Here is a 22,085-nt window from a genome sequence, read left to right as displayed (position 1 = left end):
TAGACTGGGTTCTTTGAGATTCTTTTTCCTGCTTTTAAAGAGAACAGAGCACATCTTTTTTTTTTTTTTTAGTGTTTGTATATGTGTGTGTTTGATATCCAGACACTGCCTCGTCTTTATTTTTTTTTTTTTTAATTTTTCCCAGCGTTTTGTTTTGGAAAATTTTAAATCCAAAAAATGTTGCAAGAATAGTACAATAAACACCCATATACTTTTTACCTAGATTCACCAATTGTCAACAGTGCTTTACTTACCTTTTTCTCTCCATGTGTATGTAGTCAACTGCTTTTCTTTTTCTAACCATTTGAATTGTCAGCACCATGTCACTCCACATTTAAATACTACAGCATACATTTTTTAAGAAAAAGAACATTATCCTGCAGGACCATAATACAATGATCACACATAAGAAATTTAATATTGATGCAATCCTATAATCTAATATAAATTCTATAGTCGGCCGGGCGCGGTGGCTCAAGCCTGTAATCCCAGCACTTTGGGAGGCCGAGACGGGTGGATCACGAGGTCAGGAGATCGAGACCATCCTGGCTAACATGGTGAAACCCCGTCTCTACTAAAAAAAATACAAAAAAAACTAGCCGGGCGAGGTGGCGGGCGCCTGTAGTCCCAGCTACTCGGGAGGCTGAGGCAGGAGAATGGCGTGAACCCGGGAGGCGGAGCTTGCAGTGAGCTGAGATCCGGCCACTGCACTCCAGCCTGGGCGGCAGAGCGAGACTCCGTCTCAAAAAAAAAAAAAAAAAAAAAAAAACAGTATTGAAATATAAATTCTATAGTCAAGTGTTCCTGGTCATTGCAATAATGTCCTTTACAGCTTAATCTTTTCTCAATCCAGTTTCCAATCCATAATCACACATTGCCATTAGTTATATTCTCCTTAGTCTTCTTCTGTCTGAAACTGTTCCTAAGTCTCTCTCTCATGACATGGACATTTTTGAAAAGGTCAGGGTGTTTGCAGACTTTGCCTCGCTAATTAGATTCAGTAAAACATTTTAGGCATGAACACAACGAAGGTGATATTTCCTTAGGGAATGATAGCAGGATGCCCGTGAAACCAGCTTGTCCCTTCACTGCAATGTTAAGCTTCATCACTTAGGATCTCAGCCCCATGTTTTGAAATAGAAGATTATCCACGTCCTCCTTTCTGATTTTCTATGGCGACCACCTTCTGGAAGGAGTCTGAACAGTAAGGCAAAATAGTAACCGCATATCTAATCTCAGTTTAGTGAAGTTTGCCATCAGTTGCTATTTTTACACCTGTGATTTTATTCCAACAATTCTATTTTGTAATATAATGAATAATTAAGTCCCCCCCCCCCCACACACACACATTCACTGTTTTATGAACATTGTATAGGGTACTCTGCAGTCCTAGCACGCACATCTATAAATGGAACTTACCTGAACTTCGCAGGGCTGTTGAGCACTTCAGACAATGATCCAAGAGCACGTGGAGCCTGGGGAGGGAGTTTCAGGTTATATATGAACACGTGCAGCCATTGTTCTTTCTCAGACCCCTTCTGCTTTCTGATCTTTGGCCAAGGCAGTGGTCTCAGATTGAGTGGGGCTTCCTGGGCCCTGGCTATTTCAGATCTGGGGCAAGTCCACAGAATATCTGTTTCCAGCAAAAAACTCCAAAGGGCACAGACTTCAGGGAGTGGGGCTCAGCCTACTGTCTCTGCAGGGACCCCCTGAGCCTCAGCCACACCTGCCTGGAGAGCATCACAGCTTCTACCCCTCCTTCTGGAAGCCCTTGACAAAGCTTTCCTCAGCCCTTGAGGAAACTTACCACTACAGCTAGTTCTCAAAATAAGTAAATAAATAAACAAAAAGGAGATGGAGGTGTGGAGTCTGGGCGGGAGGTGTTCTTGTGCTAGAAGGTTTGTGTGGTCTTAGTAGCATTTCTTGTGCTCAGCTCATTCCTGCAACACAGGAAGGTGGATTAATGCTTTCCTTAGCTCCTCCCAGTCACCTTTCCACTTGCCTGAAGTTTACTTTCTTTCTTTCTGGTCCCTAGAAGTAGGGAACCTTTTCTCTGTTCCATGCTGGATCTCTATTTTCATTCTCTTCCATAACTCAGGATTTTGTCCCAGCTCAGCCTTGCTAATAATGTCCACAGCAGGAAGTAAATAAGCAAAGTCAATAACTATAATTCTGTGGATTATTATGTCAATAACTATAATCTGTGAATAATTCCGTTACTGCTGAGGCTGATTGTTTAAGGCTTTTCTTTTGGACCGGGGATATCAGCATCTAAAAATATTTTCTGATTTAGTGGTTGGTTACAATCTAGTCTCTTAACTATTTCTTTCCCCTGTTCCTCCACTTAAAACGGTTCTGATGGACTTTGTTGTTGTTGTTATTATTAGAGATGGGGTCTTGCTATGTTACCTAGACTAGCCTCGAACTCCTGGGCTCAAGAGATCCTCCCAGTTCAGCCCCCCAAGTAGCTGAGACTACAGGTGAATGCCACTGCACCCAGTTCATTGCCTTTGGTTTTGTATGTTCAAGCAGATTTGGCCCAAGAACCTGGAGACAGTTTTGCTGAGCAGAACTTCATCTCTTGGCTCTGCTGTTTGTTTTCCTTGTTTTTTTTGTTGTTGCTGTTGGTTTTACTTAGTTTTGTTTTTGGAGCTAACATCCATAACTTTTGCTATGTATGATACAATTCCGTGTATGACCCTGGGCAAGTGACTTAATCCGTTCAGGGTCCAGGTTCCTCTTATGGGAAGGGGATGCTTGATAAGACACTGTTCACAGTTCCTTGCAGTTTACTATTATGATAGATCTTTGATGAGCTAAAAAGGTAAGCCAGTTTCCTTTTTCAAATTTATGTTTTTCTGGAGGTGGGGGAAGATTTTCATTCCTTATGGTTTCCAAAACATCGCTTTCATACAGGACTAGGGTAACCAAGTTCTCTAAACGAATGGCAATAGTGATGTATTTTTCTTAAATCCTTTTCTAACCAGTATTATGGGTTTGTGCTGTACCGGACAACACTTCCTCAAGATTGCAGCAACCCAACACCTCTCTCTTCACCCTTCAATGGAGTCCACGATCGAGCGTATGTTGCTGTGGATGGGGTAAGAATCGTCTCTGAAATGTGTGTTTTGTCCCGGTGACGGGGGGGATGAGCAGCCTGCACTTGTTAACACAGTATTTGGGGTCTTTGCTCACCTCTTCAACCTCAGGCTCAACCCATCATCTTTTTTTTTTTTTTTTTTAAGACAGATTTTTGCTCTGTTGCCCAGCCTGGAGTATGGTGGTGTGATCACAGCTCACTGCAGCCTCAACCTCCCAGGCCCACGTGATCCTCCTACCTCGGCCTCCCAAGTAGCTGAGACTACAGGGTTGCACCACCTTGCCTGGCTAATGTTTTGATATTTTTGTAGAGACAGGGTCCCACTATGTTGCCCAGGCTGGTCTTGAACTCCTGAGCTCAAGTGATCCTTCTGCCTCAGCCTCCCAAATTGCTAGGATTACAGGAATGAGCCGCCACACTGGGCTCTACCCTTCTTCTTGGTGACCCTGAGCTGTGCCTCTTGCTTGCTGTGAGGCCTCATGCATGTGCCATTTGCTGAAATCCACCCTACCCACCATCTTAACCCAGAGGGCTGTGCTTGACACCCCACCCTCTCAGAAGCCTTCTGGGTCTCCCCAACCAAGGTCGCCCTTCTCTGACTGATATTGCCTGTGCCTTCTTTGCTCCTTAAGGGTGGGGTCCATTTCCAGTTCAATTTTGTACCTGCCACTGTACAAAGTTTGTTGAACTTCGTGCCTTTATCCTACATGAGAAATTCTATTCTGAAGGACTGCTCGTGACAATTATTACTGAAATGCACAAAGAACCGTGTTTCATAACAAAAGCAGATGCATTTCAGGACTTGCAGTCCTTTCACTGAAATGGTCACAGGAAGGAACATAGGAAAAGATTTTCCTCACTAAGAAAATTTGTTCAGAAGATTTTAAAATATTTCCCATTCTCCTGTAATCAACAGCTTTCATTTCAGTGGGAGCAGATTACTAAGACAGTCTACTCTTTTGATGGTAACTGTTTCTTCGCTTCTAACTTTGGTGTTGTCGTAGTGAATTACGATCATTGTAAGGTCAATTTAAAAAGTCTAACCTTTAAAAAAGTTAGGAATATGTTGCTGATAAAATACCTGTTGTTTTTCCTCATTCTATTATATAATTTTCGTGGTTAATGCATCATGTCAAGTATTTTGAGGTGAGAATACTAACTCTCTGATTTTATCTCGTTTATCTGATTTTGTCTTATCTCTCCATGTTGTTCAGAAGCAATTTTTTGTGAGTGACTTTTGTGCTGTCAGAACACAAAGCAGCTCCTCTAATAAGAATCCTCCCCTGGAATTTGTCTCCCTCTTGTTTCCACTAAAAGTAGATGGCAGTAAAACATTCCAGGGCAAAGGAAACCAGCTTAGACCGTTCCATGCTCTCAGCTGTGTCTGGCAATTTTCCTAAACAGGAAGTAGTGATTGGGGGAACTTTCCGACCTGGCCAGTAATTTGGGCTAAGATGCTGTCAAACCATTTCTTTCCAAGTCTGGTGACACTTCAAGGCAAGAAAATGAGTGCTAAATTAACTGAGCATGCTGCCGCTCCTTGCTGACCTTCTTACCCTCAATTCAATTGTCGTTTGGTCTTGAACCCCACAGATTCCCCAGGGAGTCCTTGAGCGAAACAGGGTGATCACTCTGAACATAACAGGGAGAGCTGGAGCCACTCTGGACCTTCTGGTAGAGAATATGGGACGTGTGAACTATGGCACATATATCAACGATTTTAAGGTAGGACAAACCACACTGTCAAGACTAAAGTTCAAGGGGTCACAACTTAGAAGTTGAAGCCCAGTACAGTGGCTCACACCTGTAATCTCAGCACTTTGGGAAGCCAAAGCAGGAGGATCACTTGAGGCCAGGAGTTCAAGACCAGCCTGGGTGAAATAGTGAGACCTCTACGAAAAAAAACTTAGCCAGGTGTAGTGACGTGCACCTGTGGTCTCAGCTACTCAGGAGGCTGAGGCAGGAGGATTGCTTGAGCCCAGAAGCTGGAGATTAAAATGACCTATGATCATGCCACTGCACTCTAGTCTGGGTGACAAAGTGAGACCTTGTCTCAAAAAAAAAAAAAAGAAGAAGTAGTTGAGCTATTTTGAAGAGCTGTTTTCCTCTGTAGGTGATGAGAAAGTGGAGCTTTGCAAACAGAACCTTTCCCCTATATTTGAGTTTGGTCATCCTATAGAAAGAAACAGAAAGAGGAAGCCCCTCCACCATGCTCTTCCTCTGCTTAAAAAGACCACCGAGCTCACTGAAGACACTCCTTTGCCAGCAAAGCCAACTGAGCCTCTGTTCTGTCCTGTTTTATGGGTTTGGATGGTTAGTCCATGGCAAACTCTTCACTTGTAGGAAGCCTCTTCCCTTGGGGCACTGGCTGTTACCTTTGTTGATTACTCCTGTGTCCAGATGTGTAGCCCAAATAAGTTTTTCTAACACATATTTTTAGAGCATTATTCAGCAAGTATTTGTTAAGCTCCCACTCCGCGAGATGCCCTGCCAGGTGCTTTGGGGAATGCAAAGGTGTCAAGAGACAGGCTCCTCTCAGGGAGCTCACCCTCCACAAGAGGAGAGAACACCTCATCAAGGAAACAATGGCGCCACCCAGGCTAGGACAGGACAGGTGTCTAGGCTATTTCCTGACCCTCTTGGGATCAGGCAATTCCATCTTAGGGAACTCAGGGAATAGCTGTGTGCAGGCCACCTTTGCCTCCAGTATAAATGTCTCTCTCATAGTTCTTGTGCTCAGGGTGGACTTCGTGGCCTCCTGCCTGGCTCTCAGAGGCCACACTGACCCATGAGAGTGACTCAACTCTGTAGTGTAGTCTCTGAGTCCCCAGTACCTGTCAAAGAGCCTGACACACAGCCACCTGGTTAATATTTATCAAATTACTAAATGAGCAATCGAGACTTGGTATCTGGGATTCCACTGGGAATGGAGAAGTTCCCCACATACAAGCCAGGGAAGGGGAAGGCAGCTGAGCCTTGACAGCCCAGCCCTGGCCTGTGTGGAACAAATAGAGCAGCTTCTGAATTCAGGTCTGAGATTTGCCATCATCATCATTACCCTTCCTATCTTCCTAAGGTGTCACAGTATTCTCATGTATGTTATCTCACTTGGCCCTCATAACAGGTGAGTGACTCGGGTGTGGTCCTCCCTGTGATGACAGCTGAGGTGCTGAAGGCCAATATTTCTCCTGGCTGCATCCATCGTGCATGCTGCATCCGCAGTGGAGTGACTGTTCCTTTGTATCCCCCACTCACTCATTCCTTTTGTCCCCAGATTCCATCTTGAGACAGGATCTCGCTGTCACCCAGCCTGGAGTGCGGTGGCACAATCTCGGCTTACTGCAACCTCTGTCTCCTGGACTCAAGCAATCCTCCCTCCTCAACCTCCCAAGTAGTTGGGACTATAGGTGCATAGGCCAATTTCTGTATGTCTTGTGGAGACTGGATCCCTTTTTGTTTTGAGACAGAGTGTCGCTCTGACACCCAGACTGGAGTGCAGTGGCATGATCTCAGCTCACTGCAACCTCTACCTCCCAGGTTCAAGTGATTCTCATGCCTCAGCCTCCTAAGTAGCTGGGATTACAGGCACCTGCTACCACACCTAGCTAATTTTTGTATTTTTAGTAAAGATGGGGTTTCACCATGTTGACCAGGTTAGTCTTGAACTCCTGACCTCAAGTGATCTGCCTACGTTGGCCTCCCAAAGTGCTGGGATTACAGGCATGAGCCACTGCACCTGGCCCATCTTTTTTGGTGCCCATCTTTCTCTATTCTAACAGTGACTCTCAGCCAAATTCTGAAAATTTGGGAAGTTGGGATCAATCACTCTAGCAGCTCAATGCCCTTTCTGTGGAAGCAGAAACTCTGGACGTTCTATGGAGACATCGTGACCTGCAGAGGAGAAAGTTATAGTTTGGAGAATATATCTCTTCCCAAGGATTTGTAATTCAACCTCCAGTTAGATCTGTGTTACTTTGATTTACACATATTTTGAGGTTCATTTCCTGTTGATGTTTTGTATCCCGGTTTGCTTTTCCCATTTCCATGGAATGCAGAGACACGTACAGCCTTTTTCCTTCCCTCCCCAGCTCACTGGGCTCTGTTTCTACTTTGCAGGGTTTGGTTTCTAACCTGACCCTCGATTCCAATATCCTCACCGGCTGGACGATCTTCCCACTGGACACTGAGGATGCTGTGCGCAGCCACCTCGGGGGCTGGGAACACCATGAGAGTGGCCGCCATGATGAAACCTGGGCCTACAGCTCATCCAACTACACGCTCCCGGCCTTTTATGTGGGGAACTTCTCCATTCCCAGTGGGATCCCAGACTTGCCCCAGGACACCTTTATCCAGTTTCCTGGATGGACCAAGGTATGTGTCTTCATGGGAAGGGTTTGAATTCAGGCCTCAAACTTTTGGTTGTTAGTGTCTGAGAAAGAATCACAAAGAGCCGTTAGCAAGATACCATGTGACAGTTTTGAGTGTGGCGTTTTGGACATTCTTCAGGAGGCGGATTGTGGCAGATCTTCGGGGATTCAGTGTTCAGAGGTGGCGCCATCTGCCCCCTTGTCATTGGTTTCCTGTAGTGAATGACACCATCCTGCCTCCTCCAAGAAGAATCATGACGCCTTTTGATACTGATTATAGGGGTGCTTTCTCTTTATCTTGAGGAAAATCCAGTCTGGACAAAGGGGTGGATCCCTCTGGGAGAGTCTGTCTGTTTTTCATTTATGCCAAGCCCAGTGCTCCCAGAATATCCCTGCCTGCATCCAGCCCCACACCCCTGAGGCTCCCGCCACGGTCTGTCTGCTCCTCCTCCCTTCCTCCTCCGTTTCACTTCCCAGTCACTGCCCCTTGTTGTTTGACACTGGCATATCTTTCTTCACCGCCTTCTCCTCTCCCTTACGTCCTGTTTTCATCCTAGATCGTCTTACCATCCCTTATTCAACACACTTCTCATTCTGTGGCCACTGTGTGCCCAAGGTGTGTGCCAGGCACTAAGGATACAGTCGTGAATAAAACCAGACATGGTCCTTTCCCTCATGGAACTTTCAGTCTAGTTGGGGAGGCAGACCTATATTAAACAGTAAAACCACAGCTGTGATGGATGCTAAGAAGGGCTATGGGATTGATAATTATTGGGGCATTTGGCCTTGTCATGGAGGTCAGGGAAGCCTTCCCTAAGATAGTGATGCTTGTCAGGATATGAAGGATGAGTAAGAATTAATATGGCAAGAAGGGAATAAAGCATGTTCCTGGGAGAGGGAACAGCATGTGCAAAGGCCGTGGGGTTGGAGGGGGAAATGTCAAGTGTGGAAAGTGGGTAGAGACTAGATTGGGACAGGTCTTATAGGCCACGTTAAAGTTTTGTCTTTGTGTTGAGAGCCATTGAGGCAGGAGAGTGACATCATAAGGCTGTGATCTGACACGCTCCTCTGACCCCATTGTGCAGAATGGTTTGGGTAAGGACACTTACGGATTCAAGGAAACCATCTAGGAGGCTGGACCATAGTCTCAGTGAGAAACTGGGGTGGTGGTATCTAAGATGGAGATGACATCACCTGTTTGAGAGATGTCTGAAGTTGGATCAATACATTGTGGCGATGGATTGGACATAAGGATTTGCGAAGAGGGATGTGTCTTGGATGACTCAGGTCTCAAGCTTGCAGCTAGGCAGAGTGGTACCATTTGCTGAAAGAAGCAGGTTCAGAAGGGGACTTGGGCTTAGAGAAGGGGGTCATGAGTTTGAATTTAGACAAATTGTGTTTGAAAGGCTGCCTTAGTCCATTTGGGCTGCTATAACAAAATACCATAAGCTGGGTGGCTTATAAACAACAGACATTTATTTCTCACAGTTCTGGAGGCTAGGAAGTCTCCAAGATCAGGGCACCAGTAGATTTGCTGTCTGGTGAGAGTCTACTTCCTGCTAGATGGCACCCTCTCTGTCCTTACATGGCTGAAGGGGCAAAGGAGCTTTCTTGGGTCTCTTTCATAGGACACTAATTTCATTCATGAGGGCTCCACCTTCATGACCTAATCACCTCCCAAAGGGGGCCCCGCCTGCTAACCCATCACCATGGGGGCTAGAATTTTAACAGATGGGTTTTGGGTGGACACAAACATTCAGACCATAGCAGAGGCCTTGGAGAATGGCTGTGAAAGAGTATTAGGAGAAGGTTGTTGGATCTACAGACTGGGAATTCAGGGCAGAGATCTGGGCTGGGAATGTATGTAGAAGATCATTGTTGTAGAGATGATTGTTAAAAACATGGGCTGGATGAGGTCCCTTAAGGAAAGAGGACACAGAGGGAAGAAAAGAGGACCTAAGGCTGATCTTTGAGGGACAAAAACATGATGAAGAGGGAAGAGGAGAGACCAAACAAGTAGAAAACCAACATTTCTGCTGCCAAGAGGACAAATAAGATAAAGACAGAAGCTATTCGGTGGATTGAGAAGCAAGGAGACCCTTGGGAATCAATAAGCCTTGTTCCAGTGGAGTGAAGCGTCTCCCAGCCGGATTGCGTTCTATAGAGAAGAGCAGGGTAAGGAATAGGAACATGAGTACTTGAATATAAACATTCTTTTTGAGAAATTTAACTCTGAAGAAGAGAAGAAAATTATGTTAATAGCTGGAGGAGGAGAGGGCAAAAGATGTACATGGTGTGTGTTTAATACAAAGACCTTTTATTTATTTATATATTGCTTGTTTAAAATTTATTGAAACGTATTTTTATTATTCTGTTTGAAATATTTTCTTTTTTTTGAAATGGACTCTGTCACCCAGGCTGGAGTGCAGTGGTGTGATCTCTGCTCACTGCAACCTCCACCTCCCAGGCTCAAGCGATTCTCCTGCCTCAGCCTCCGGAGAAGCGGGACCTACAGGCACACGCCACCACGCCTGGCTACTTTTTTAAAAAATATTTTTAGTAGAGACGGGGTTTCACCATGTTTGCCAGGCTGATCTCTAACTCCTGACCTCAAGTGATCTGCCCACTTCACTCAAGTGATCCGCCCACCTTGGCCTCAAAAAGTGCTAGGATTACAAGCGTGAGCCCCCACAGCCAGCCCATTAGAAATATTTTCTAGTTTCTCTTGTGATTTCTTCTTTGACCCATAGATTATTAAAAAGTATGTTTTACTATGCATGGTGGCTCACGCCTGTAAATCCCAGCACTTTGGGAGGCTGAGGTGGGTGGATCACCTGAGGCCAGGAGTTCAAGACCAGTCTGGCCAACGTGGCAGAACCCCATCTCTACTAAAAATACAAAACTTAGCCAGGCATGGTGGTGAGTGCCTGTAATCTGAGCTACTTGGGAGACTGAGGTGGGAGAATCTCTTGAACCTGGAAGGCAGAGGCTGCAGTGAGCCAAGATCATGCCACTGCACTCCAGCCTGGGTGACAAAACGAGACTGTCTCAAAAACAAACAAACAAAAAGAATATACTGTTTAATTTCCACATATTTTGGGTTTGTAAAAATATCTTGTAATTATTAATTTGTGACTTAATTCCTCTGTAAAACTTCTAAAATTTCTCTCTAGGGAGAGAAATCTCCATGATCTTGGGTTAGGCAAAGACCTCTTAGAATTGGCACCTAAGGCATTATCCTTCCTTAAAGAACAAAAATTGATAAATTGGACTTTATCAGAATTAAAAATGTTTGTTCTTCAAAAAGCATTATTAGGAAAATGAGAATCCAAGCCACAAACTGGGAGAAAATAATTTTCAAATCATATATCTAACAAAGGACTTATATCTAGAATATGTAAAGAATTCTTACGATTCAATAATAGACAAACAGCCCAGTCATAAAATGAGCGAAGGACTTGAATAGACATTTTACCAAAGAAGGTATAAGATGGCTAAGTACATTTGCATTTGTGTACCTTCTTTGGTAAAATGTCTATTATAAACTAAAATTAATGGCTGATTAATGCTCAACATTATTAATCATTCAGGAAATGCAAGTCAAAACCAAAATGAAATACTACTTCACATTCACCAGGACGGCTATGATAATAAGAGAAGCAATAGGCAATGTAGGAAAGGACATGTAGGGGAAAGGGAATCTTCCCACATTGCTGGTAGAAAGATAATATGGTACATTTGGGAGCATAATTTGGCAATTTCTTCAAGGGCTAAACATCGATTACCATAGAACCTAGCAATTCCACTCCTAGATATGTACACAAGAGAAAGGAAAACATGTTCACATAAAAACTTACATGCAAGTGTTTATAGCCGTATTATAATAACTATAAATTGGAATTAATTCAGATGTCTATCACCTGACAAGTGGAGAAAGCATGTATATCCATACGATTCCTCAGTAAAAAGGAATGGAGTACTGATAACATGCCACAACCCAGATGAATCGGAAAACTATTATGTTAAGTAAAAGAAGCCAAAAGTAAAAGGCTACCTATTGTATGACTCCATTTCTATGAAATGTTCAGAAAAGGCAAATCCATACAGACAGTAGGTTACTGGTTGCCTACGGCTGAGAGTGGGAATGGAGAGTGACTGTTAAGTGGGCATGGGGTTTCTTTTGGAGCTGATGGACATGTTCTGAAACTAACTTGAATGATAGCTGCACAGTCTTCTTAAATGTATTTAGACTTATTTTATGGCCCAGCGCAGGCGTATATCTTGGTGAACATACCTTTGGAATTTTAGGCTTTAATATCCTCTCTCTGGCTGCTTGTTTCTATGCACCAAACTCTCATGCCTACCAACCTCACTCTTAAATCTTTTTTTTTTTTTTTTTTGAGATGGAGTCTTGCTCTTGTCACCCAGGCTGGAGTGCAATGGCACGATCTCGGTTCACTGCAACCTCCGCCTCCCGGGTTCAAGTGATCCTCCTGCCTCAACCTCTCGAGTAGCTGGGATTACAGGCACCCGCCACTACACCTGGCTGATTTTTGTGTTTTAAGTAGAGAAGGGGTTTCACTGTGTTGGCCAGGCTGGTCTTGAACTCCTGACCTTGTGATCCTCCCAACTTGTCATCCCAAAGTGCTGGGATTTCAGGCGTGAACCACTGCACTCGGCCTTAAATCTTATTAATGACCTGAAACATTCCACCATTAAGGCCGCAGTTCTTCCTCTACCAAGCCTAGGCCTTACCACAATCTTTTTTTTTTTTTTTTATTAAGACGGAGTTTCGTTCTTGTTGCCCATACTGGAGTACAATGGCGCAATCGCGGCTCACTGCAACCTCTGCCTCCCAGGTTCAAGCGATTCTCCTGCCTAGCCTGCCGAGTAGCTGGGATGACAGGCATGTGCCACCACGCCTGGCTAATTTTGTATTTTTAGCAGTGACGGGGTTTCTCCATGTTGGTCAGGCTGGTCTCAAACTCCCAATGTCAGTTGATCCACCCACCTCAGCCTCCCATAGTGCTGGGATTACAGGCGTGAGCCACTGCGCCCGGCCACCGTGATCTTTTTTTGAGAGCCATCGGTCCACCTCCCCGCTTGCCCCTTTGCCTTTCTACTCTGCCTCCTTCACTCCTCCTCCACGTAGTTCCACTACTGGCATCTCTGCTGGTTCACCAGTCGCTGAGCACAGCTGAGGGGCTTCCTAGTGCATTCGTCGTGGCTACCATCCCCTCATTGTTACCGGCCTCCAGAAGCCCTCAGATTTGCTCAGCAGTCCTTGGTCTCTCTCTGCTCCTTTCCCCACTGACCTTTTCAACCTTTACCACCCTCCTAAAGCCACCTGACTCTCTCCCCCACCCTCTCCACTGAAGACCTCATCCTCTTTGACTGCTATCAGGTGTAACTCCTTTGTTCCCTCAGCTTCCTGTCAGACTTATCTCTCTGCCTCCACCCTCATTTCCTGCCCAGTGGTATCTAGGAGGAAGTCTGAGTTCTGAATCCCCTCCCCACTGTCTTCCTCCAGGCCAAGACCCTGTTCTCATATTTCCCCTACCTGCATTTTGTCAGCCTTTCCATCTTTCTGCCAAGTCCCATTTTTCAGCCAAAAAGTGGTAACTAGGAGCTCTAGGACCTAAACACAAAGACCTCCCTGGATCTTCCCCCTTTAGCTAGCAAGCATGTTCTTGTTCCCTCGATCCCTCGATCCCTCTTTTTCTCCCCTCCTAATGCAGTAGAGACAAATGGAAAAGTGTGGGACATGTTGGAGGTCAGAGGGAGGTTCATCTTGATCAAGTCATAAAGGTGTCACATGCAAGAGTTACTGACCCAGGAGTTCTGCTCAACACTTTATGGACACTATCTCCATAGCCATCAAAAGAGGCACCTGTGGTAGATGGATCATTATCTCCAGTTTGCAGATGAGTAGCTGGAGGCTTAGAGAGCTAAGTAACTTGCACGAGGTACAGAAGTGCTCAGTGGCACAGGTACCTGAGCCCCATGTGAAAAAGCAGGTGGTATTGAGAACCAGTGAGAAATTCATACTCATTATCGAGGCTGGGGCTTTTTACTTATTTGGTCAGTCTGATGAATGCTCTGTATCTCCAGGCTTGAAAGTACATCTCCACACAGTATTTGTGAATGTGTCAAAGGGTTCAGACCCCCAAAAGCCCATCTAATCCGTATGTCCACTCAAAAACTTGTACACAAGTATTCATTGCACCATTATCCATAATTTCCATAAGGCGGAAACAGCCCAAATGTGCATCAACTGAGGAATCAATAAACAAAATGTAGCACAGCCGTACAATGGAATATGATTTGGCTATAAAAAGAAATGAAGTATTGATACATGTTACAACATGGAAGAATTTTGAAAACATTGGGCTAATGAAAGACACCAGTCACAAAGGACTGTATGTTGCATGATTCCATTTACATGAAATGTCCAGAACAAGCAAATTCATGTAGACAGGAAGATCTGTGACTGCCTAGAGCAGGGAAAAGAGAGTGTTGGTTGGATGGGAAGAGAATGTTAAAGGGTACGGGGCTTCTTAATGGAGTGATGAAATGTTCTAAAATTGACCGTGGTAATGGTTGTGCAGCTCTGTAGTATACTAAAGACTGCTGAATTGTATGGTATATGAATTCTAGGTCAATAAAGTGCCACACACACACAAAGGCCCATCCAAGAAGTTTGTGGACTTTGGAGTGAATGGGTGTGAAGGTCCAAGGGTACGCACACGTCCTACCTAACACAGGACCGATGTGGTTTCTGCTTTCGGTGTACAGAGGTCCCTGCTGCCGAGGACAGTCCCAGGCCAGCTCTGGGGCTTCTAAATGATCAACCACCTCAGAACAGGCAGATCGCACTCCCACACTGAGTGCTAAGCTCTGACATTTGAAAGGATGAACACATTAGCACATAGTTTGAATGCAGGGAGCTGGCCGTTGTGGTGGGGGGTGGACAAAATGATCCCTGAAACCCCCAGCTGTTTCCAAGGCTGTGCACTAACCCCCACGTCCTTCATCAGGAGACGCCCTTGTCAAAGCCCCTGGCACAGGACTCTATGCTTTTCCTATTCATTTCACTGTAAAGAAACTACCTTGATTTAGAGAGCAAAGTCACTGATACGGGCGATTCATGAGATTAAAAAAATCACTGTTGTTTACACTGGCTTTACTTGAGTCAGATGTGGCTTTCTGGTTAATGCCAAATGTGAATGAATATCAACTGGGACTTCAGTAGAAAGGGGTCAGGGATGTTCTGCTCTGTCCAGGAGACACAGGGCAACGCTCTGACCTCACTGAGTTCTTATCTGACTAGAAAGTCCCTTAGATAGGAAGTGTTCTCCTCCGGTGCTTTCCACGATGTGTCCTGTATGCCAGTGGCCCCCAACTTTGTTGTTATCAGGGGCTAGTTTCGTGGAAGACACTTTTTTCCATGGACTGTGCGGGGGAAGGGGGGACGGGAATGGTTTTGGGATGAAACTGTTCCACCTCAGATTCTCAAGCATTAGTTAGATTCTCATAAAGAGGGCACAGCCTACATCCCTCACGTGCACAGTTCACAATAGGGTTCCTGCTCCTATGAGAATCTAATGCTGTCAGTCTGACAGGAGGTGGCACTCACTGTCAGGCAGTAATACTCGCTCACCTCTCACTGTGTGGCCTGGTTCCTAACAGGCCGCGGCCAGTCTATGGCCTGGGGTTTGGGGACCCCTGCTATATGCCAAACCTGAAATGTCATGTCCTGCCAGTACAGCAGTGCTTCTGCTATTTACCTCTCTTTCAGATGGGTGTGGATAAGTCTCATGTCAATATCCTATGCAGCCTTCCAGCCTTTAACATTTTCTGGTAGGTTCAGGTGCATGACAGAGCATGGTAGTGAGTGGGATAATTTTTCCTTAACCAAAATTATACTTTGAAGAGTCAACAATCAAAATAGAATACTGATCAAAAGTAATTCTGTATTTTAAAGATAAATTATCCCACCTTCAAGATGTAAAATAATTATGAAATAAAACAATGTACAATAAACAGCTGAAAGAAATTCCTTCTTTTAACTATTTGTTACATCTTGCTTTTGAAATTTCCTGGCTGACGTGATGGCTCACACCTGTAATCCTAGCCCTTTGGGAGACCGAGGTGGTAGGATCACTTGAGCTCAGGGGTTTGAGACCAGCCTGGGCAACTTAATGAGACCTCATCTCTCCAAAAATTTATTTTTAATTAGCTGGGCCTAGTGGCACGGACCTGTAGTCCCAGCTACCTGGTGGGAGATGGGAGGATTGCTTGAGCTGAGAAAGTCTAGGCTGCAGTGAGACATGATGATGCCACAAAAGAGTATGTAAAACTTTTAAAACCTTATCCATGTTAGTCACTTGGTCTCAATCCATTTGGAGAGATAGAGGTATAGACAGAGCCCAAGAGAATTGTAAGAGTCTGTAAGAGATATGTAAACCGTGCAGTTGGGCCTTGGAGAGGAGGAAATTATAAGTGCCTACGATTGCTGGGAAAGGTCTGGTCTACCTAGTGGGAAGAACATTTTGTGCAGAGGGACTGACATTTTTCAAGGGAATAGTATAATAAGAAATATATTTGGTCTTCGTCCCTGGTTCCAGGGCCCTAAAACCCTTGGCATTTTCTGAGTGGTAGGAGTGTCTTTTGTTATTTGTAACTAGCCCCTTTCAGTCACACCTGGGTTTATGCTAATGAGGCGACTTAGGATGGCGCTCCAGATAACTCTAGGATAGTTATAGGGGCATGGTGGCACCTGCAGTCCCAGCTACCCGGTGAGAGGTGGGAGGATTGCCTCTCCTGACTTGTGTGCCCAAACTTCTCCTGGTTCTCCTCCCTCTCTTTGTTCCTTCTCAGGCTTCTCTCTCAGCTTCTGTGTTGCAGTCCTCAGGACTTGGTCCTGGGCTCTCTTCTTACACTTCTGGGGGATGTCGTCCTCACAGATGTGCTGGACATGCTCACGTTTCCTTTTCCAGCTCCGCTCTTACAAGACTCTGGAGCCCACCTTTGGGTGTCTCATAGGCACCTCCAGCCTGATAGGTATAAAACAGAACTCTCTCCCTGTTACCCCTGAAAGCTGCTCTTCTGCTGAAGAAGTGGTCCAGGGAGAAGGAACAGAGCTGGACTTGAGTGTGGCAGTAGGGAGGGAGGGCGGTCCAGATTCAGGAAAAAATAATAGTACCAGCCACATCTGCCGTGCTGGCCACTGTACTGAGTGCTCACAGGTGTCTTCTCAGCCAGCTGTTCTCAGCAGTCCTGAGAAAGGCACAGACATGGCTGAAGAAGCCCCAGTGGGATTTGGTGATTGATCAGTGAAAGCAGAACTAAGTAGTGGATGGCTCTACTATTTTTAAATTGAGTTTTTAAACGTCACTCGCTTTCCTGAAAAGTAGCATGCTTAGGCACCTTCTGAACATGGAGATGTGTATCAGTTAGCTTCTGCTGCATAACGAGTCACCCAAAACTTAGTGGATTAAAACAGCAGCAGTTTATTTAGTTCACTATTTTAAGTATTGGCAGACCAAGTGGTGGTTTTGCTGGTCTCAGCTGGGCATGACCACCTGGGTGTTAGCCATCTGTCAGCTGAGGCAACAGAGAAGATGAGACCACGTCTCTTTCATCATCCAGCAAGCTAGCCTGGGTTTGTTCACATGGCGACTGAGCAGTGTTCAAAGAAAGAATGCAAATGCTCAAGGCATCTTAAGGCCCAAGTCAGGATTCACATGTCACTTCTTCCACATTGTTTGGCCAAAATATGTCACTAGACCAGCCAGATCCAAGGAATGGAGAAACATATTCTACTCCTTTGTTTTTTTTTTTTTTTTTTGAAATGGAGTCTCACTCTGTCGCCCAAGCTGGAGTGCAGTGATACAATCTCAGCTCATTGCAACCTCTACCTCCCGGGTTCAAGCGATCCTCCTGCCTCAGCCTCCTGAGTAGCTGGGATTACAGGCGTGTGCCACCACACCTGGCTGATTTTTGTATTTTTAGTAGAGTTGGGGTTTCACCATGTAGGCCAGGCTAGTCTGGAACTCCTGACCTCAGGTGATCCACCTGCCTTGGCCTCCCAAAGTGCTGGGATTACAGGAGTGAGCCACCATACCCAGACAGATTCTACTTCTTGATAGAAGGAACCACTAAGAATTGGAGCCATCTTTTCAATATGCCACAGGTCTTAACACTATTGGACCCTACTTTCATCCTAAATTTGATATGCTTGTTAAACTTCTTTTTTATCTAATTTGTAATTACGCTTACATCCTACAAGACCCACTATTTCCATCTAATTCACTGTTTCCAGTCACAAGTCCCGTGAACCTTGAAACTAGACCATCAGACTTCTCTCAACAAATATTATATTAATTTAGTAACAAAACTTCTTAGAACTTTTGTAAATGAGTAAATAGGCTAGAAGTGAAAGAAGGTCTCCTACAATTTTTAGGTTGTGAACTTTATAAAAAGTATGACATAAGGCAGTAGTTTTTGCTTATCAGTTCCTAGCTTGGTGCCAGATATGTGAGGTGGTTTGACGACTGTTGTTAGGTGAGCATTATATTAAAAAGGTCTAGCAATGGTGGAACTGTTGGGAGTTGAGAAGGAAAAACAATTTTTATTTGGGATTTGATGAGAAGTGATCTTTTATGCTATTATTGTATGCATTTGATGGCTTCAGTTCTATTTGGATCTGTCCCAAAATATAGAGAAACCATAAAGTTATTTAACTTTATTACTCTAAGACTGAGGAGGAAGCTGCAGAGCCCTTTGGGGTTCTGAAGGAAGGGGAGAATTAATCTTCTCCTGTGTATTTCAGTGAGATCTATGTAACATTTTATTTCTAAGCAAGCCTTGTGAGAGGCTTTTACCTTTTTTCTTTTCAATTCTCCTCTTTTTCTTCTCTTTCTCCCAGGTGAGCATCACAGTGATCCATGAGCTGTGTGTGTGAGAGCCTTTAACTTTGGGAACTAACTGGACCTTTGTCTTTTCCATTTTAAGTCCTGCAAGTGTGTAAATGTTTTCTTTCGGAGAGTGACAAAGGCACCATTCACCCTAAGCTTATTGTTGCTTTTAAAGGAGCTCCCAAAAATTTTTGGAAAATTTTAAACTACAACTTAAAACAATAGTGAGAGCAGGCACAGAGGCTCACACCTGTCATCCCAGCACTTTGGGAGGTGAAAGCAGGAGGATCACTTGAGGCCAGGAGTTGGAGACAAGCCTGGGCAACATAGTGAGATTCTATGTCTATTTTTAAAAATGGTTTTTAAGTTAGCTGGCCATGATGGCTAACAACAACACGTGCTGGCCTCCCCCCGACAAATAGTTTTTTTTTTTTTTTTTTTTTTTTGAGACGGAGTCTTGCTCTGTCGCCCAGGCTGGAGTACAGTGGCCGGATCTCAGCTCACTGCAAGCTCCGCCTCCCGGGTTTACGCCATTCTCCTGCCTCAGCCTCCCGAGTAGCTGGGACTACAGGCGCCCGCCACCTCGCCCGGCTAGTTTTTTTGTAATTTTTAGTAGAGACGGGGTTTCACCGTGTTAGCCAGGATGGTCTCCATCTCCTGACCTCGTGATCCGCCCGTCTTGGCCTCCCAAAGTGCTGGGATTACAGGCTTGAGCCACCGCGCCCGGCCCGACAAATAGTTTTACACCTGTAGTCCCAGCTACTCGGGAGGCTGACACAGGAGGATCGCTTGAGTCCAAGAATTCAAGGCTGCAGTGAGCTATGATAGTGCAGCTGCAGTCCAGTCTGAATGACAGAGTGAGACCCTGTCTCAGAAGGGAGAGAGGGAGGGGAAGGAAGGAAACAAAACTTTTGTTTTAAATTCCATTTATCCAGATAGTTTAAAACAGACAGAAAAACACATGAATCTGTCTGATCAACAAAAAAGTAGGTCAGGCATTTCCAGGAACCTCATATTTATGAAACTATTATTATTGCCTTGGTGATTACAGCAAAGGGTGGGGAGTCTGCCAGGGTCAAGCCATGATCAGAGAAAGTCACTTTGTCATGGAACTATTTTAACTGAGACTGCCTTAGGCAGCCGCGGAAACCACTGGTGTTCACTGTGTAAATGCTTGGCCCCACGGGGCTAACTTCATTAAGAGTGTATCAACTTTTAGATCATATTCAGCAACACGTGCATACCTCCCCACCAAAAATAATTGCAAAAGCATAACTTTTTAAAGAGAAATAAAAATCAATGTATATATTTTTTAAATAGAATTGTTAAAGTTAAATTATATTAATGTGTTTTTCATTGGTTCTAATCAAGGAGGGAAGGCAAATGTTTTTCTTTGAGTGAACAATATTCTTTAAAACTGTTAAACTGGGAGAGAGGAACGTGAAGAATTCTTTCAGAAGGGCTTCACGTCACCTCTTCAGTGAATCTTTTCTTGGCAGAATTATCAACAAGTATCAGCAGCCATGAGTGCCACTAAGTGTATATTGAGTATCACTCTCTTGCATGCGGAGAATCTCGCCTCAAACAAAATGGACAAAGCCTTTCCCTTCCTAAAGCCTGTGTTATAGCTGGAAATAGCTCCTAAACTAGTCATCAAACAGAAGATATGAATTTCAAATCATGATAATAACTAGAAGAAAAAGAAAAAATTAAAGGATAGTGAGTGACTTGGAATGGAAAACCCAGCATTAAGGAGGAGGATCGTGGCCCTGCCTGAGTGATGAGAAGGCTTCAGCTCAAAGTGAATAGCGACGAGCTGATGCCTAAGTGAGACTAACTTAAAGTAATTGGGGAGCTGTGTGTGGTGGTGCACATCTGAAGAACCAGCTTCTTGGGAAGCTGAGGCAGAAGGCTATATTGTGCTAGAATTGTGCCTGTGAATAGCGACTGGACTCCAACATAGCCCGAGAGAGAGAGAGAGAGAGAGAAGAAAAGAAAGAAAGAAAAGTAGGAAGGAAAGAAAAGTAGTGGAGAGTGGAGTGAGCAAGGGGGAATGCGGCAGAGACAAGGAGGAAAGGATGAAGGTATGGGCTGTGGACCACAGGAAGGAGGTTAGAAACAGAAATGTGTGAAAAGCATCCTATTTTCACTTTGGCAGCTATGCAGAGCCTAGATTCTAGAGTTAGTAGAGTCAGGAGACTATGAGGAAGCTACAGCAGTCTAAGACAACATTGATTTATGACTTGCTCTGGAAGTCAGGCTGTGAGGATGGAGAGAAATGGAGAGATCATGGTCTAATGATGAAGTCACTACGATCTCACCATACCTTAGCTCTGTAGTCCAGTGCAGTAGCTTCTTGTGTAACATTGTTTTTGTTTTGTTTTGTTTTGTTTTTTTCAAACTGAGTCTTGCTGTGTCACCAGACTGGAGTGCAGTGGTGCAATCTCAGCTCACTGCAACCTCCACCTTCCAGGTTCAAGCAATTCCCCTGCCTCAGCCTCCTGAGTAGCTGGGATTACAGGCACCTGCCACCATGCCTGGCTAATTTTTGTACTTTTAGTAGAGACTGCTTTTCACCATGTTGGCCAGGCTGGTCTCAAACTCCTGACCCCAAGTGTTTTGTCCACCTTGACTTCCCAAAGTACTGGGATTCCAGACGTGAGCCACCACACCTGGCCTTATATAATATTCTTTATAAGAATGTTCATTTTTAACCACATGTGGTTAAGTTTAAATTAATTAAATGTGAAAATTCAATTCCTCCTTCACACTTTTTAAAAAACTAGCTACTCTTTACAGTATCACTAAAATTGGACACAGGCATATCCCATGACCCAGCAATTCCATTCCTAGCATTCCCCTCCTGTAAGAAACATGTGCATGGCCAGGCGTGGTGGCTCACGCCTGTAATCCCAGCATTTTGGGAGGCTGAGGTGGGAGGATCACTTGAGACCAGGAGTTTGAGACCAGCCTGGGCAACATGGCAAAACACCATCTCTAAAAAAAATACAAAAATTAGCCAGGCATGGTGGGGCATGCCCGTAGTCCCAGCTATGTGGGAGGTTAAGGTGGGAGGTTGACACTAGTGAGCCTTGATGGTGCCACTGCATTCTAACCTGGGTGTCTGGAGTGAGACCTTGCCTCAAAAAGGAAAAAAAGAAGAAGAAAAAAGCCAGGCTTGGAGGCTCATGCCTGTAATCCCAATACTTTGGGAGGCCGAGGTGGGCGGATCTCTTGAGGCCAAGAGTGGGAGACCAGCCTGGGCAACATGGCAAAAACCCTTCTCTACCAAAAATACAAAAATTAGCTGGGCATGGTGGTGCACGCCTGTATTCCCAGCTACTCAGGAGGCGGAGGAACAAGAAGCTCTTGAACTTGGGAGGTGGAGGCTGCAGTGAGCCAGGATTGCACCACTGCACCCAGAGCAATGGTTGCTGCTTCCCTCCACCTTCCCAGTCTCAAGCAAGGGCCCCTTCTGACCAATACTTACCCAGAACCATCCAGGGAAGGGGATCCAGGGAAAACAATTTCCAGCTTACCTACCAGGTGCACAGTCCACCCAGCGTATGAGGGCCCATCTCTTGGATGCTTATGAAATGGAACTGGAGGTTTGAGAAAAGACCAAACCTCCACTCTGATCACCTGCTATTTGGTCAGGAGTTGGCTTGGCCTGTGTCCTGAGCATGAAGCCTGTAGTCA

The 22,085-nt window shown here is 44.9% G+C and overlaps 1 protein-coding gene across 1 annotated transcript in view; it reads left to right on the top strand.

Moving 5' to 3' along the window:
- GLB1 (galactosidase beta 1) overlaps positions 1-22,085 on the top strand; it is a 114,059-nt gene that overhangs the window by 88,999 nt on the left and 2,975 nt on the right. The window contains 3 exon segments of the mRNA XM_033212911.1: positions 2,988-3,101; positions 4,694-4,825; positions 7,217-7,471. Of these exon segments, the coding sequence (XP_033068802.1) occupies positions 2,988-3,101; positions 4,694-4,825; positions 7,217-7,471 (501 nt within the window).

Source organism: Trachypithecus francoisi, unplaced genomic scaffold, assembly GCF_009764315.1.
Source record: "Trachypithecus francoisi isolate TF-2019V2 unplaced genomic scaffold, Tfra_2.0 Lachesis_group0, whole genome shotgun sequence".
NCBI classification, from domain to species: domain Eukaryota; kingdom Metazoa; phylum Chordata; class Mammalia; order Primates; family Cercopithecidae; genus Trachypithecus; species Trachypithecus francoisi.
This window is presented reverse-complemented; position numbering and strand designations above follow the sequence as displayed.